Here is an 18,670-nt window from a genome sequence, read left to right as displayed (position 1 = left end):
CAGCCTCCCAAGAAGAGAGTTCCCGCGAAGGTGATGTGGTATTTTCCTATAATACCATGTTTGAAGCGTTTGTTCAGAAATAAAGCGAATGCTAAGTTGATGCGATGGTATAAAGAAAAACGTAAGCAAGATGAGATGCTTAGACACCCCGCGAATGGGGTCCAATGGAGATCAATTGATAAAGCATTCCCGGACTTTGAAAGTGGTGCAAGGAACATAAGATTTGGTTTAAGTATTGATGGATTCAATCCATTTGGTGAGTTGAGTAGTGGTGATAGTACTGGACTTGTGACTCTATGTATGTTCAACTTTTCTCCTTGGCTGTGCATGAAGCTGAAGTTCATTATGATACCGGTGCTTATTCAAGGCCCAAAACAACCCGGTAATGACATTGACGTGTACCTAAGACTGTTGGTTGATGAAGTTCTACTGCTCTGGAAGGAAGAAGGTGTGCGTGTGTGGGATGAGGATAAACACGAGACTTTAATATGGAAAAGATTTCAGGGTAAAAAGAAAAAAAAGTCTTTAGTCCCGGTTGCACATGCATGACGGTAGTCCCGAATGAATGACCCGGGACTAAAGAGGGGGACCTTTAGTCCCGAATGATTAGTTTCGGTTTGTTTTTTGAGAGATATGAGGCTTACCAACTGGGACTAATACTCGGTTTTCCACCGAACCACTAAAAATGGCTGTAGCTTATAACCTTAAACAAAATGATTGAAAATGACGATTCCAATGAACCAACCAATAATTATTACTCCAGCAAATAAATTGTCTTCAAATCAAATTTATTTAGTGGATAGTAGAGAGAAACCTCGTGACAACTCACCGTACTGTTCCTAGAATGAGTGCATGCTCAATCTGCAGTAAAGGAGATTTCATGTCTGCATTGTTAGATTTGTAGTTTCTTTGACAAAGGACCAAGAAGTCATGTGAATTCATCAACAAAAGACTCAAGAACCACCTTAGCTTTTTGTGAAGCTATACTAAAGAAAACATTTGGAACAATGTCCGACATAAAAAGAATCAATAATATTAGTAATTGACTCATCGCAAAAGAAAAAAAAGGATAAAAAGCATAAATTGTAGCCACATCTCAATAAATTAGTCCGCCATTGTTTAAATGAATATAAACCTCCCATATGGTTATGTACTTCATATTCGGATCACATTTATGGAGTTGGCAGCTGCCCTGTCTACCAAACTCAATGGCTCTTCAGGTTGAGTGAAGATGGCATTTACTTTTATTTGTTTTTGGTATGGTGACAAGTCCGGATTTTTCATGCAGGAGCACTGTATTGACTGATGGCTCTTGCACTGACTCAGAGTACTGGAAACTCACATGCCGGCTTGCTGCGTTGGCTGGTCACCTCTGCACATTGCCGTTCGTCCCTTAGGGGTCTTTCTCTGACTTTGCCTTTGCTTGCGGATCTAATATACTAAACTACATCCAGTTGCTTTTCATGTTTGATTATGTTATCTCCAGCTACTACTCCCATTAACTCAGCTTTAACAGAAGTATACATGTCAAGATGCTGGTAATATAACCGAGACATCTGATTTGATGAACTTTTCAAAGAGGGCTATTCTTACAGTACTGCTATCCTCCATCATGTCATGTTACTAGCTAGGGTTTAACCGGCACGCAAGCTATTGTGCTACTTCACAAGTAAGAGTAGTGCAAAATACGATACAACAGAAAGCATAGATCGTGCACCTACCACCTCTCCCAAAATCTTCTTCTCTGCTTCAAGTTTCATCTACGTGTTCGCCTTTTAGGTTTGTGGCTGCGCACATTGAGATAAATTCGTAATAAAGATCAACAAGGTCGTCCCTACATGCTGAAGCCTTCAAGAACACGAAGACCGTAACTGTTCATACTTTCATGCCCTCCTTGTTGTGCCCCCGTACGTTACGCTCGTGGCGCTTTATTTCTTTTTCTTGCTGATGTATCATTCTGAGGTTACTTCAACTCGGAAAAGTTTCAGCAAGATTCATGGTTACACATCAAGTGATGAACAAGCAGATTAACTGTTGGTCACTATTTGAAACGAAGCTACTTTCAGTCTTTAGTTCACACTGCAGTGATTTGATTTGGTACGGATTCTCACCTAATAAATTCTAGAACGCTTCAAATCGACAGTTGTATTATTCTATCCTGGGAATCGGATTAAATGACTAATTGCAGAGTAAGAGCATTTTATTTTCTATTTTTCATTGCATTGTTCATGGATTATAAAACATGCCTAAGCCAGTGAAATATTCACAGTTGACTAACGAAAAAAGTTTTAGTGACAGACCTAGCACTACGCCAGATTTGATTTGTACTAGCACATGCAAATTAACGTGCTGGCAGGCATGATTGGCACCCGCCAGCACAGTGGCCACTATGCTGGCTGTTGGTGGGCTTATGTTGCCTGCCAGCACAGAGGCCACTGTGCTGGTGGGCGACCTATGCATCTGCCAGCACAGATGCACCCCATTTATGCTGGCAATTGGCTTATGTCGCCCACCAGCACAGAGCTCGCCTATTTATGTTATGTTTATCTTTTTCCCCAGTCAACCTTCCATTTGGAGCTTACCCGAGAAGAGCTCAGGAAAAGCTCCATACCCGAGAGGAGCTCAGGAAAAGCTCCAAAAACACCAAATCTATGGGGGAAGGTTTTGCTCTTGATTTCTTTGGAGGAGGTGGCTATATAAGGTGAGTTTGTGCCATTCCAACCTTTTTTTTCAACTTCTATCCATCATTTCTAGGAGAGAGAAGGAGGGAAGAGAGAGAGAAAATAACTAGAAATGGATTATTTTTGTAAATAAAATTCTATGGTCATATTATAACCATTACAATGCTATGTTTGTCATTTTGATGTAATATAGAATTGAGTTTGATTATATTTTTCTTACTTATTAATTATTACATCCATATTTTTAATTAACGAAGTTGATTGAATTAATATATAATTGAGTTTGATTTTTTTCCTTGTTCTTATTAATTATTACATCTAAGGTTTACCTGCTTGAGAAAAGTTTCAAAAACACCAAATCTAAGGGAGAAGATTTTGCTCTTGATTTCTTTGGAAGAGGTGGCTATATATGGTTAATTTTTTGCCATTCCAATCTTCTTTCTCAACTTCTATCCATTATTTCTAGCTTAGTTTGTGATCTAGGTCTAGATCTAGAACTAGGAGAGAGACGAGGGAAGAGAGAGAAAAAACTAGAAATGGATTATTTTTATAAATAAAATTCTATGGTCTTTATAACCATTACAATGCTATGTTTGTCATTTTAATGTAATATAGAATTGAGTTTGATTATATTTTTCCTCCTTATTAATTATTATATCCATAGTTTTAATTAATGAAGTTGATTATCTTAATATATAATTAAGTTTGATGTTTTTTCCTTCTTCTTATTAATTATTATATCCAAGGTTTAATTGAGTTTCATGTAGGGTAATATAAAATTATTTTTATTAAATTTCTTCCTACTTATTAGTTACTACATCCATAATTTAATTTAGTTTATAGAATAGCTCATTAAATTAGTTAATTAATATAACATAGAATTCTTGTCTAGGTTGTTAAAGATGGATCATAGGGCATTTATGTATGACATACGGAGACATTCGCTTACTTTCATATTAGAGGTATTGAAGTTTGTGGAGGCTGCAAAAAAGTACTCTCGTATTTGCAAGACAAAGCAAATACGTTGTCCGTGTTTTGACTGTAGCAACAATATTGTATGGGAGGATACTAATGTTATCAAGAGCCATTTGATAAAGCGAGGTTTTGTGGATGGATACACAACTTGGTCCCACCATGGTGAGGCAGGAGGTACTTTAAACAACACAGACATCAATACTGGTTGTGATGAAGTGGGTGGTGATGATGCAAATGACAATGATCATGTTATGATGGATGATGATTACGATCGTGGAGATCAAAATGGTGATCAAACAGATGTGTGTGTGGAACCATGGTGGACAAGGAACGTGATGTTGATATGGAGGTTGCGCCACATTGAACCGGAAGTGTTGCTAGTGAGTGCTAAAGGGTTAGAGAATTTAGAGACACTCAAGAAGGTAGCAAAGGACGGTATGTATGTGGGATGTGGGAAGAAGTGGACAATGCTACGTTTCGTCCTTCATCTTTTGATCCTGAATGCTAAATTTGGCTGGTCAGATAATAGTTTCAATGATCTCCTTACTCTGCTAGGCAATTTGCTCCCGAAGTCTAACTTTGTACCAAAAAACACATACGAAGCAAAGAAGATTATCAATCCATTGAAGATGTGTGTGCAAAGAATACACGTGTGCAGGAACCACTGCATATTGTACCGTGGTGAGTACGCGGCATTAAAAAAGTGATCAAATTGAGATGCTAGCCGTTACAAAAGTAATGCCAATTTTTGTGAGGACCGTGCCGGTTCCTCCATCGGGAATAAGAGGAAGAAGGTTGTAAAGAAAAGGGTCTGGTGCTCAAGTGCAGGACGAGTCCTGTATAGGTACTGACCCGACAACTCAGCGCAGAGTCCCTGCCTTGGTGATGTGGTACTTGCCGGTGGTGGACCTTCTAAAGCGTTTGTTCTCAAACCCAAAGATCGCTGAAGTGATGACTTGGCATGCTGATCGCCCAGTAAAGGATGATGGAAAGCTTCGATATCCTCCTTCTAAAGCGTTTGTTCTCAAACCCAAAGATCGCTGAAGTGATGACTTGGCATGCTGATCGCCCAGTAAAGGATGACGGAAAGCTTCGATATCCTTCCGATGCTCGCTAGTGGAGGACCTTCGATGCTAATAATCCAGAGTGTTCAAATGAAAAAAGGAATGTATGGTTCGCGTTGAGTACAGACGGCATGAATCCGTTTGGTGAAAGAAGCACCACGCACAACACATGGCCAGTGCTGATGACTATATACAACCTTCCCCCATGGCTATATCATAAGAGAAAGTTCCTTTTGCTAACCATTCTCATACAAGGCCCGAAGCAGCCTGGCATCGACATAGATGTTTTACTTGAGCCACTAATGGAAGATATGCAAAAGCTTTGGGAGATGGGGTTTGGATGTGGGATGAGTACAGACACAAGCACTTCACACTAAGGGTCATTATCTTTGTTACCATCAATGATTATCCTGCCCTATTTGTCCTGACAGGTCAGGTAAAAGGTAAGACAGCATGCGTAGTTTGCCTGGATGGAACATCATATGTGTACCTTAAGGGATCTATGAAGACAATATTCATGCGGCATAGGCGCTTCTTATTGAAGACGCACAAATACCGCAGGATGAAGGACTTTTTCAATGGCACCAATGAGAATGATTTTGTTCCAAAACTGGCTAGTGGTAAAATAGTATTTGAAATGTGCGAGAAGGTCAAGTTCAAACTCGGTAAGAAGTCATTAGGTGGTGCTGATAATTCGAAAAGGGGAAGGAAGCAAGCTGAAACTACAGACGTATGGTCAGCACATATGATCAAAAGGCTCCATCAACAGAAGTCGACAAGTTCTTAAAGGTATTAAAGAAGAAGGCTTCATCTTCCGGTGAGAAATCTGTAGCTTGCAGCGCCTCTTGGCAAAAGGAAAAAGGATGAAAACCTCAATTTCTTTGCATCAGATGATGTCCCAGAGAATTATGAGCATGGAAAATCATTCTTGTACTGGTGGGATCTACTGGAGGGTCCATGGGAACTAAATAAGTTGTATGGATAGATCATGAAAGCAATGAAGCAAGGCATTCGAGCAATCACTGCACATGTCTAAAAAAGGTTTTCCTTAGTGTTCTCAATTACGAGATTGTGATCGATTTCGAGGATTTGCACAAACTTTACCATCAACAACACATCCACGTGAATCTCATTACTGTATGGTGCTTGTAAGTCCACATGTACTGCATACATGAGTTTTAAATACATATGTATATATTCTCCACTACCTATTCTGCAGGATGCAATGGAGGGAGGAAGAATTGACGAACGACAGGTTCAAGGTAGCGTACCTTGACCCAACACGAATTAGCGAGCCTGAGCACAAGTTCAAAATGACAGAAACGGTCAAAGAACAAATGGAAGTAGCACAGACACAAGCAGAGAAAATGCTATAAAAGGAAAAGCCCACAGAGATGAAATGCACAAAGTGTCCATATACATTGCAAGAGTAACGAGGAAAAAGGCTCATAAGGATTATATCATGGCGGCTTACAATTTTCAGTAAGCTAGCTAGTTTTAGTTATATATATACTTGGTGCTATTTATTGCCATCTATAATATAAATTATTCTAATATAATCTAGAGACCACTAGATTTGCATCATTATTTTACCCAAGCATGGAGAAACAGTGGTCCTCGACTCAGCTAGATTTAGCAAAGATAGTTACAAGGAAATCATAGGCGTTATACAAAAGTAAGATATTCCTTGGCAGTATTTAAATGCATGTTGAGATTCTATGCACCTAAGTTGTATTACTAACTCTTGGCTTTATATCCTCAAAGTGCGTACAAGCTATACATAATGAAAGGTGGGGAGTGCCCTGAAAACAGGAAGAAATCTATAAAAATAATATATCATAGATTCGTAAGAACATAAAAACTTGACTTGGTTTTTTCCATATAATGTAGACTTGTCATTAATAACAACTCATCATTTTTCTATTTGATTCCAGTGTCACAGGCAACCTCCCGGCTCTGTGCTATGCGAATATTACATGTGCGAGTTCCTCAGAAATAATGGGAGGTACCGGACGAACCCCGAAGATGTAAGTCTCTTATACATTGCCATGTGCTAACTTCTTATTGGTAATACATCCTAATCTTCATTTATTGTATACCTGCAGATGCCTAGATCGACACTCGCGATGTGGTGTTCAAAGACAAAGGCATCGACAACATTTGTAGGAACATGGTGAGGTTCATCCAACGCGAGATTTATCATGAAGATGGAGCATTCTTTGATAAAGATGGCGTGTTGATGGCGGACGAATGCAAAGATCTTCGTAGATGGACGTAGTAGTTTTAATATTAGCATGGCAAAGAATAGTTGTATTCCAAATGTTGAATTATGTGAATTATTTATTATTCAAGTTTGTTGAATAATTTGAATTATCTATTATGTACTATACAGTTTTAATAATGTGAATTATTTATTATTTAAGTTTGTTGTTATGTCGTTGGAGATATATATTTAAATTTGGCGGCTAAAAACTAGCGGGAAATAGAAATAATAAATAATTAATATATTGAATGGAAAATATATATTCCTAGCAGGTGGCATAAGCACCCGCCAGCACAGAAAGCATCTATGCTTACGGGTGGCTAACGTTGCCTGCCAGCACAGACCGATCTGTGCTGGCTCAAAGTTGCTGGCGGGTGCTCGGACCATCAGCATAGGCCCCATTTAACCGCCAGCACAGATCTTTTGTGGCCTAGTGTAGGCAAACTACAATTCTAATCTTGTGTCAACAGACTAAAAGTTAATAAGTTGAGTGCACAAAACGCTACGTTAGTTCAACTTGAACCTATTTATTAAACAGGCCGAGTCAACCGAATGGCTGCTCTTCTCAGTATAACAATGCATAAATAAAGATCAACATCTTTTTTTAACAGTCTGATACATCTAGCAGCGCAAAACTATCTATTACATCTTGCATTTTTTTAAGTTAATTTCTACTGTAATAGTCTAGCAATCTACCCATTTATGAGATTATATTGTTATACATATCGAAAGCATATACTACTTCAAGCAAATTAAATGAAGGTCTGTGCTACTTCGCAAAAGAGAAATGATGGTCTCTACGTTCTCCAATGACAATATCCTTGTCCTTTTCCTTACCCATTTAGTTGTACTAATTAGTTGCACTCATGGAATGTACATGCACCACTCCCACTATTTGTCAATAACATGATCTTTCGATGTAGATGACTAGCTATGACCCATAGTTCAGTGGAAGTCCCTAGACTACTTCCTAATAAAAGGGTACGGTGATATAGGCCTTGTTTGGATCTATCGTCTAAACTTTAACCGGTTAAATTTAGCTCATCTGGATCGGCAGCTAAAGATTTTCTAGCTAAATTTAGCCCTTTAGCTGGTTCCAACTTGCTAAACCAGCTAAACCCAAGTAAAGATGTTTAAAGACAATCCTGCACCTCCACTGTCTCGGTAAAAGTCCCCACTGCAATTAATGAAGGGTAGCATGGTAACTTATTTTTAATAACTAGCATCTAGCTAGTGCATCCAAACACTCCTTGCTAAAGATTAGCCAGCTAAAAAGATGCCTTTAAACTTTAGCCAGCTAACTTTAGATGGGTGGATCCAAATCGGGTCATAATAGCAAACTAAAAGGAGCAACAAACACTACTGGGGAAAGCCCCTTCAATACCGGTTCCTAAACCCCCTTGTTGTGCAACCGGTATTGCTACTTCGGTATAGGGGAGTCGTTAGTACCGGTTGAAATAACCGGTACTAAAGGGGTATTAAAAAATAAAAAAAATAAATCACCCCGCCAAGCCCGAGCTCAAGCCGGCCTGAGCCCGGGCCCCGCTGCCCCTCGCGCCAAGCCCCCCCCGCCACATGCTGCCCGTCCCCATCGCCCCCCCTGCCCGGCCCCGCCGCCCTCCCGCCACCGTGCCTCCTCGCCTCCCTGCAGCCCGCCGTCGCCCACAGCCCGCCGTTGCCCGCAGCTTGCGCCTGTCATCACCTGCCTGCCGTCACTTGTCGTCGCCCGCCCGCCATCGCCCGCTGTCACCTCACCTCACCCTGCCGCTGCTCCTCACTGCCGGTGAGGGGCGAGAGGAGGGGGGAGGGGAGGGGAGGCCAGAGGAGGAGCCGGCAGCTGGAGAGGAAGGGGGAGGGCACGGTGCTGAGAGAGAGAGAGAGAGAGAGAGAGAGAGAGAGGAAGATAGGGGGCGGAGAGAGACGGGAGCGGGTACGGGGTGGAGATGGATAAGAGCGGGTTGGGAGCTCCTTTAGTACCGGGTGGAACTTCCACCCGGTACTAAAGGTCACCCATTAGTACCGGGTGGAGCCTCCACCCGGTACTAATGTGCTTGAGAGTACGGGGTGGAAGCTCCACCCGGTACTAATGGGTAACTTTTAGTACCGGGTGGAACTCCCACCAGGTACTAAAGGGGGTCACGGGTGGTCCTGGGTAGAACTAGTACTGATGCTCCCATTAGTACAGGGTCAAAAACCAACCGGTCTATGAGTCAGGACCAATACTCAGTTTTCCAGTAGTGAAAGAACAAAAAACAAATTACCCGTGTAATTTTATCAGATCTGAGACGAATGTAGCACACAACTAACTGTTCTACCATATTTTACAGATAAAAAAACAGCACTAGAATTCTTGGGTACTCCTGTTACCAACCGGAGCTAAAGAGCCCCTTTACGTGGAAATTAGATTGATACATATCTCCATTTTAACTAGAGCTATACAATAATATATGTTATAGAACCCAACTCAATGGTTAGGTCTGGCTACCTCTCACAAGATCTTGCACTAGAATCTAATAACTGTGAGCCCACGTCCTTTTAATTTTAAAATGGCAAGTCAAATTCCACCAACTTAACTAAATCATCTTTGTATGACATTATACATACATTATGTACATAACAGTAGTTAAACAACCACTAATTTACAATTATCAGCTCTTAAAAAATTGTACGGTATATTTCTGGTGTATTTTTTATGTGCATCCAGCTCAAATTCTATCGTGTACATGTTGAGCTAACTGTCTAGCCAGTTGTAGTTCATTAGATTTATCTCCCTCCAGCTAACGAAGGGAACATATGAACGTGGGCAAGGTTTAATTTGACGGTTTGATTATGTTGCCAAGGCAAGCATGTGCAGACAATTACTTTGGTCTTGGTCCTGGGATGAGAGGAAAATAGAATTTTGCTTAATTAGACCAGAAAGCAAAATTCTTGAGAGGTTGAGGTTGAAATCTATTGAGAGGTTGAGGTTGAAATCTAATTTGGTGCCTGTACTAGTTGTGCAATCCCAACCTCTCAAGAATCATGTACACCTCTCTGTTTGAAGTCATGTACATCAGGCATGTAGAAAGGGCAGGGTCAAACTACCAAAAAAAACTTAGCTTACTCGTGTGAAACTAATATAGTTTTTTTCTTCTAAAAAAATAGTGCAGTTATTTTTTATTTTTAAGAAAAATATTCTTAGACTTCCTTTGAAATATATCTTTTTGCTAACAGACCCTACAAAAATTAGCAGTGAAAAATCACCATGGGGCTCTTGGGTTTTCCTAACTCTAGAAAACGAGGAAAGATCAGAGTATGTATAACCATTGGGAATTCGTTACAAAACACTACTTTCAGTACATTGTATGCAAGCTTAGATAAGTATGAAAAAGAACCTATATATGTAGTGGCAATAGCGTGCAACTTACTGTTATGTTTGAATATGTGGACCTATCTATAATTTTTGTCATAAAATGATCCATCATCTCCACGAATAAAATATACACTTAATAAGTGAGATTTGATTACTTCATTATGAAACCCCAAAGTCAGAGACAAGCCTAATGGGTTCATGTGCCCTTTGCTCAGGTCCACATTGCCTGCCTCCCTGACCACTAGGGCTCTCAATAACCCACCCCTGTATCTCTAGTACATCTCTCCCTGGCTAGCCATTAGCTGCTGACATCCCTCTCTCCCTACAAACTTCAAAGCCACATTTGTACATCCTCTAGCTACAATTTCCCACCCCGTCCCTCCATTTCCAAACCCCCAAGCTCTCACTTTAGTCAAACAAACTTCATCGATCTCTCAAGAACAGCCAAAAAGGACAATGCTGGACAAGAAGGAAGACAGGACGCGGATGCTCCCCAAGAGCTCGAGCCAGAAGACGCTCCGTGCCGCCATGCAGGAGGAGCGGGCCACCATGGCCAGCCGCCTGCTCTCCAAGGACCCCTCCTCCGTCTCCAACCCCTCCTTCCGCGTCTACTACGGCGTCGCCTCCGCGGGCTCCGTGCCCTTCATGTGGGAGTCGGCGCCGGGCACGCCCAAGAACTCCATCTCCGACACCACCCTCCCGCCGCTCACCCCGCCGCCGTCCTACTACAGCAACAAGGGCGCCGCCAAGACCAAGTTCTCCAAGTCCCAATCCTCCAAGAAGCTCTTGTCTTCCTCCAAGCCGGCGAGCTTCGTCCAGAGCATCCTCCCCAAGCTGCGCCGGAGCCACACCATGCCGTCACGGTCACCGTCTGCGGCGGCGCCAACGTCCAAGGAGGGCGCGCAGGTGCAGTGCACCCGGAGCCGGAGCAGGCTGCTGGCGAGCCCGCGCTCGTCCTTCTCGTCGAACTCGAGGGGAGATGACGAAGATGACGGCGGCGCGGCGTCGTCGCCGACATCCACGCTGTGCTTCCGGACGCGGCACTCCGGCGGGGGTACCGGGAGGCTGCACGGGCTGCTGGCGTCAGTGGTCGGAGGGCAAGGTACCACCGCTTCTTGATTAGGGTTCGCATCTCCCGGTGTTCTTGATGACATTTCTGATTTCTCAGGGTAGTGTGTGGGTGCTTCTACTATGTCCGTCTCGGCGTCGTCTTCTACACTTACCTTGAGAAAAATTACCAGGGGGGCTTTGTCATTGTACGTTATATGACATGGTATATGAACAATATGTGTAGCAGTGTTTGTAGTAGGATGCACTCAAAACAGATGGTGATCGATTTGTTCATGCTGAAGCCAAATAATGTGTCTTATACAGATCTGCATGTCCGCGTCACCGTGTGAGCAGAGAGCTGCTTTGTCTCCATGCTTTCTCTATCGCCTTTTAAGATGTATACTTCGTATTCAAGTTTCGAACAAGTCAATTCTTGCTTTGTAGCTACGGGAATGTCATTCAATCCCAAATTCAGGAATCAGTAATCTTGACCTTGATAGTGACCCTACTTGGAACAGCTTAAATCCAGCTTATGACCAAAATAAACTGAAACTAGAAGCTAAACGGCGTACTTTTTTGCAGCTTTTTTTTTTGCCGCGCTTCTCCCACCACTTCCATTTGTACTAAAACGCAGAAGTTAGTTCAGACCCACTTCTCAAATAAGCATTATTTCAATATTTATACAGCTTACCAGAGAAGCGCTTCTTCCTACCGCGGTTCCAAACAGGACCAGTATTTCAAATTTATATCGATCATGTTTTCCCTTTTCAAGACCAAACTCAGGTTGCAATTATTTTTAATCGTCTACGATTTCAGATTCAACAAAGAGTACGTGGAATTCCATTCAATGAGGCCACCCTGTTATATAAGGTCCCAAGTATTACAATGAACTAAATTCCGAAAGATTATTGATCAGAAGGACTACAACTACCATAAATTGTGAAATTATCAGAAAATGTTAGTGGTAGTGTATATATACTTTTGGACTGCAATGGACCTTTCATTTTCTATAAAACATAGAAAAGGTGTTCTGTGTAGGTGTCGAAGCTCACACTTGTACATCATCTGTTTGCTATTTATTATTTCACATGGTGAGCTTACCACGAAAGCTGTCTTCCTGTTCATGCTTTAAGGTTAGCTACAGGAACTTGAAACTGAAGCACACCAACTTCTGCTAAACTTATACGTCATCTGTTTGTATATGTTCTACTCCCTCATCCTAAATTATTATTCGTTTTAGTTTTTTTAATACATAGTTTTTGCTATGGATCTAGATGTATGCATGTTTAGATACGTAGCAAAAGTTATGTATCTAGAAATGTTAAAATGAATAGTAATTTAGGATGGAGGGAGTACCTCTGTTTACACCAGCATGAAATCTGGAATCTTTAAGAAAAAGTCTGGTGTCAAGGTTGGGATGCAGAGATTTACCAAAGAGTTGCAGTTAGACATGTAAAATAACAGGTCAATTCTCGCAGAATTTTTAAAAACAGATGTTCAATAGGATACCAAAAGTCTCTTGTGGAATCTCCCTATTCATGTGGCCGGCCGGAAGGTACATGTGAGGCGTGATGATATGAGATGAGGAGGGGACGGACGGTGGCACACGGTGCCGCAACAGCTGCTGCAGCTGGTACAGATGCAGCGCAGGCTTATGAATGAATGAAGATAGATCAGGGGTCGTCAGAATTCAGACGATCGATCGACCACACAACAGCCATGCATCACCATTTAATAGAGCTAGCCACCACCGTACCGGACTGTGCTGATTGTTATTGGAGGGCGGCCTGGTCTGATCGATCGCTGAAATGCTGTCCCCCGTTGACCAAGCTGTGACGCTCTGAAACTAACAAATACTTCGTTGTTTTATCAGCCCTAGGTCGATGTTTTAACATTAACATATCCTAGCTAGTAGACAATATAGTACTAGGTCTGTGTGGTGTTGAGCACTCTCTGTCAATTAACCCCAGAAAACTTTGGCATAAGCTTTGGTCTAAATTACCTGCGCCTAGTATCCTAGGAGACTTTGAAGATTAGAACAGATCAGCCGTAAACTTGTTCAGTTCAGTACGAGTGTGCCTGCCACCACTACAAGATTACATGATTGTGGAGCATTAAATTGGCATTCTTAGTTGCTAAGTGAAGCTTCCACTACTGGAAAACAGACCTTTAGTTCCTGTCGGTAAGGGTCATAGATCCCGCAAATTCAACCGAAACTAACTATTTGAGATAAAAATGAGGTCCTCTAGTCCCGGGTCATTCACCTAGGACTAATGACCTCCTTTAATCCCGGTTGGTGTTACCAACTGGGACTAAAAAGTTTCCAAAAAAATAAAAAAAAGCTACCCGCGCTGCTCGCCCGCCTCCCGTACCCGCGCCGGCCGCCTGCCCGCGCCCGCACCCGCCCGACGCACGTGCGCGCCCGCGCCGGCCGCCCGCCTGCGCCCGCACCCGCCCGACGCACGTGCGCGCCCGCGCCGGCCGCCCGCCTGCGCCCGCACCCGCCCGACGCACGTGCGCGCCCGCGGCTCGCCCCGCCGCCGTCGCCACCGCGCCGCCCGGCCCCGCATCCCGCCGGCCGCCCAACCCGCGACATCCTCCGCCGGAGAGGGAGAGGGAGAGGGAGGGAAAGGGAGGGGAGCAAGCATAGTTGTGCCCTGCGTGCCGCCGCGTCCCGCCTACGCCCCGCCGCCTCCAGCTGGCCACCACTCCCACACGCGCCACTACCCTACACCTCGCCCCGCTGCCGCTCCTTACTGCTAGTGAGGGGCAAGTAGAGTGGGAAGGGGAAGGGCAACAGAGGGGGCGGCGGTGGTGGGAGGGAAGGAGAGGAAGGGGAGGGGAGGGGCGGGTCGGGAGGGGGAAGCGGCGGCGGGAGGGAAGGGAAGGGGCGGGCCGGGAGAGGATAAGGGAGAAAAGGAGAGGAGACCGGGAGGGGGCACGTGGGAAGATAAGGTGGAGAGAGGGGTCTGAGAGGGGGCGCATGGGAATGGGCATTTTGTCCCGGTTGGTGTTTCCAACAGGGACTAAAGGCCCCCCAACCGGGATTAAAGGGGGGCCTTTAGTCCCGGTTGGAAACAATAATCAGGACTAAACGTCCCATCGTCCCACTAGCAGTTACAACCGGGACTAAAGGGGAGGTTTTAGTCCCGGTTGGTCTTTCGAACCCAGACTAAAGCTCCCCGTCGGTGGTTCATTTTTGACCCGGGGCTAAAGGCCTGGCCTTTAGTTCTGAGGTCCAAAGTCAACTAAGATAAAAAGAGTTGGATGGAAGATGAGTTCTATAGTAGTGTTCACTTCAGCTACCTGCTGCAGTGTCTGCTTCCATATAGGTACTGAGAGCATACCACTGCTGAATTGAATGTAATCTGTTCAAGCTAAGATATCCACAACGAATAGGGCTATTTCCATCAGGCCTAGCTAGAGATGATCAGATCTCAAGCAAGCAATGGCATTCATAGGTAGCTACCTGATGTAGCAGAGCTATGATTTTTCCTTTTCCTTTAAGATGATGTTGCTGCAAGATCTACAGTGCTGAAGCTTTCCATAGCCAGTGGCAGGCATTGTTGAGGAGTAATCTGGAGGGGACCAAGCTAAGTGAAAAAGTACGTACAAAACTAACTCAATACATGGTGAAATTATGTACCCCTCCTTCCCAAATTGCAAATCATTTTGATTTTTCTATATGCATAGAAAAGTCAAAACGATCTACAATTTGAAACAGAGGGAGTATTTACTAAAGAAACTTTCTAGAAATAGGGAGCCTTGGGCACCTTTGGTCACAACTAAGGTCCGCCCCTCCCCATAGCTGTCCATGGGTCTAACATGTTCTGTGTGCCAAAAGATCTTGAGAAACTCCGTGTTCTTGATTGATTGTTTTTTTTTTGAAAGCTTGGGTGGCTCTATGGCCTTTCATTACCATCACCGGATTCCGCTAAATCGCGGATCACCTGCACATTTACAGATTCGGGAAGAGGGCCAGTCCATATGCATGACTGTTCCGAACCCCAAAATAAACCCAGTCTTGCAAGCTCGTGCGCAGACGAGTTAGTACAACGTGGAATAAGAGAAACAGCTAAACACACAAACTCATTAGCTAACAAGTTTCGGATATCCCTGAAAATCACTCCACAGTGGCCACGATCATGAGTATCACATGTAATAGCTTCCTTTAGAACACTTGAGTCAACCTCCAGCTGCACATGGGAGATGCCATACAATTCTGCTGTTTCCAAAGCTTTGAGACAGCCAAACGCTTCCGCCATTAATGCATCATGAAGCAGATTAGCGTTGCCTGCACCTGCCAGCACGTGTGCACCTGTGTAATCTCTAATAATGAAGCCCCAGGCGCCATGCTTAGTTGCCTTCACAAAAGCTCCATCAGTATTGATTTTCAGGACACCTTGGGGAGGTCTGAGCCATCTCTGTTGTAGCCTAGCAGTCGGTCTAATTTTTATCGTTGGCAATTCCAGCAGCCCCGCCATCTCTAAGACTGAGTGACAAACATTTTGTATATTTTGAATTGGATCTCCAGCATTTACCTTGATTGATTGTTTTTGCCTATATGCACTTCAAATTTCTATTGACCATCGCTGAGGCTTCTTGAAAATTTGTTGGTAACTTTACAACTTTCTGGAGTTTTAATTAAAATGTATTGTCAAAGTTGCATGTTAGCGACCGTGTCAGTTTCAATTTGTTGAATAAAAAGTTATGCTTTGCTCATGATTTAAGACTTTTTCGGGGTAGAGACTAGAGAGTGAAAGATATGGGACTAAAAAAATGCATTCCTCTAAGATTGTAGAAAAAAATAGTATCTGACAAGTGCCAAAAGTAAATGTGCTGATTCGCGGGCTTCACAGTGCAAATTGACAGCAAACGTAGTACTCCTCCGTTCCAAATTACTATTCATTTTTTTCTTTTTTTAACCACATCACTTTTGAGTGCACCCAGATATATAATATGTCTAAATATATAGCAAAAGTTATATATATTTAAAAAAACTAAATAGTAATTTAGGATGGAGAGTATTATTGTACCCATGGACCAAGCATTTCTGCCATACCGATTCCCATTTGTTTCGCCGTCTTTTGGGTCATTGCAGTACAAATCAAACTCGAGGGGCTTGTAATATGGGCTTGCGTTTGCCCTAATTCGTTTGTTTTTCTATTACTTTTCCCGTAAAGCATAAGCCCAACGACATATTAGAGGCCCATTAACAGACCATAAACTCGTGTCCACGTGTCCAAATGTCTCATCTGTATACTTCTACGATCACCCTAGTCCAGCGTGGCCGCCTTCCCCTTGGCGGCGGCCATCTCCAACTCCGGCGTCCCCGCAGGTTCCACCTCCAGGAACTCCCTCTTGTACTGGTACCTCATCGCCACCCACACGAACAGCGCCGTGTTGAGCACCGAGAGGATCAGCAGGAACACGTACAGTAGTAGTCGAGGTGGGAGTCGTTGAGGTTGTCGCCGATCCAGCTCCTGCCCCCGCCCCTCGTGGCGCGGTCGACGAGCGTCACGAGCAGGCTGTTGAGGATGTTGCCGACGCCGAGGCCGCTGGTGAAGAAGGTGGTGCCCAGCCTCCGCATCCCGTCCGGCGACTGGTCGTAGAAGAACTCGAGGATCCCCACGGAGTTGAACACGTCGCCGACGCCCATCAGCACGTACTGCGGTAGCATCCAGAGGATGCTCATCGGCACCGTCTCGCCGGCGCCGCGGACGGCCCGCTCCCGGATCACACGCGCATTCGCCGGACCTCCACGCCGTAGGCGCACGCCACGACGAGCACCTGCAGCGCGCACCCGACGCCCAGGCGCTGGAGGAGCGTGATCCCGCGCGGGTCCCCCGTGCGCCGCCGCGCCAGCGGCACCAGCACGCGGTCGTGCACCGGGATGGACAGCAGCATCGACACGGTGATGAAGCTGCCAAGCGACGCCTCCGGGACGCGCACGCCGCCGATGGTGCGGTCCAGCGTCGTGCCCTGCTTCACGAACAGGGTGTTCACCTGCGCCCAGATGGTGCACGGCACCAGCGTCGTCAGCCAAACCACGATCATGCCCACGATCAGCTTCACCTGCTCCACCTCCGTCACCGTGCAGGATCTCCGGCTGGTGCCTTCATAGTCCGTCGGCGGCCTCAGCGCCGGCCGGTCGAGGAACCGGAGAGCCGGCGTGCGGTGCAGCCGGCGCTTCCTGGCCGCGGCGTACCACGCGGTGTCGTGCTCGTGCAGCTCGCCGGCGTCTGCCGGCAGCGGGCGGCTCCGGTTCGCGAACGCGCCGCGGAACACACTGCCGACCTGCCTCGCAAGGCCGGCGGCCGTGTCGCGGCGGACGGGCTTGTGCCTGTAGAACGGCGTGCTGACGTAGAAGAGGAGGAGCGACAGGGCGAGGCCGGCGGTGGGGATGGTGCACCCGATGCCTCACCCGACGTTCTCCTGCACGAAGACGAGGACGAGCACGGCGACGAGGCCGCCCGTGAAGGAGCTGAACATCCACCAGTTGAAGAAGGAGGCCTTGACCTCGCGCTCGCGCGCGTCGAAGTCGTCGGACTGGTCCGCGCCGAACGTCGAGATGTTTGGCTTGGTGCCGCCAGCGCCGATGGCCATCGTGTATAGCGCGCCGTAGAAGAAGGCCACCTGCTGCTGCGTCGCCGGCGCGCACCCGCCGTCCGGGGTGCATTGCGGGTGGAGGGACTTGAGCGACACGGCCAACGTTATCAGGAGCATGCCCTGCAGCACATTCCGTCAGTTGTAACAGGTTACACATCGAGTATGAACTATCAAGTGCTGCATAAGTAAACATTTTCACCAGACACTGTTTCTTACACAGATAAAACATTAATTGATATGGTAGAACTGAAAACAATTCATCTTCAAACCTTTCTTAGAAAAATCAGAAAAATTCGACCATCCATTCGCTAGACTCCAATCGTAATAGATAATATTAGCCATTAGATCTCTTTTTCGCTCTTAAAAATTTATCCATATGTGTCATTATAAAAATAGTCTAAGTAATTCCTGAATCTCTGCAATTGTAAAAATTAATATGAAGTAACCCTAGTCTCCAACTAAATTACCCACCTAATCATATATTGTGAGGTGTACCTGGTGGCAGATGGCCAGTAGTAAGATTAGCACATGGGTTCCCGTCAAAAAAGACTAACACTTGGGCACAAAGCATAATCTTGCAATTAAATGCAATTTATCAAGTTGGTCCATTAGAAAGTGTCTTTGTATATAAGTTGTTAGCTCTATCGCCACCATGCACAAAACCATATTTATGAAA

At 44.8% G+C, this 18,670-nt stretch overlaps 2 protein-coding genes across 3 annotated transcripts; one reads left to right on the top strand and one right to left on the bottom strand.

Annotated features, from left to right (window-relative positions):
- Positions 1 to 10,577: 10,577 nt before the first annotated feature.
- Positions 10,578 to 11,799, top strand: LOC101783082 (cell wall protein RBR3). 2 transcript variants are annotated; one of them, XM_004962374.3, is made up of 2 exons: positions 10,578 to 11,437; positions 11,504 to 11,799. In XM_004962374.3, the coding sequence occupies exons 1-2, from the start codon at positions 10,792 to 10,794 to the stop codon at positions 11,506 to 11,508; spliced, it is 651 nt and encodes a 216-aa protein (XP_004962431.1). In that variant the 5' UTR covers positions 10,578 to 10,791; the 3' UTR covers positions 11,509 to 11,799. The 2 variants fall into 2 exon arrangements, with proteins under 2 accessions (XP_004962431.1, XP_022680708.1); XM_022824973.1 differs by having other exon boundaries at positions 10,578 to 11,799.
- A 4,637-nt stretch (positions 11,800 to 16,436) lies between these two features.
- LOC101773228 (protein NRT1/ PTR FAMILY 5.1) lies at positions 16,437 to 18,187 on the bottom strand. Its single transcript, XM_022825483.1, is given in 3 exon segments — positions 16,437 to 16,820; positions 16,823 to 17,128; positions 17,131 to 18,187. Coding segments are annotated over 3 exon segments (1,446 nt in total). The 5' UTR covers positions 18,112 to 18,187; the 3' UTR covers positions 16,437 to 16,661.
- Positions 18,188 to 18,670: the final 483 nt, after the last annotated feature.

Source organism: Setaria italica, chromosome III (assembly GCF_000263155.2).
Source record: "Setaria italica strain Yugu1 chromosome III, Setaria_italica_v2.0, whole genome shotgun sequence".
Lineage (NCBI taxonomy): Eukaryota > Viridiplantae > Streptophyta > Magnoliopsida > Poales > Poaceae > Setaria > Setaria italica.
This window is presented reverse-complemented; position numbering and strand designations above follow the sequence as displayed.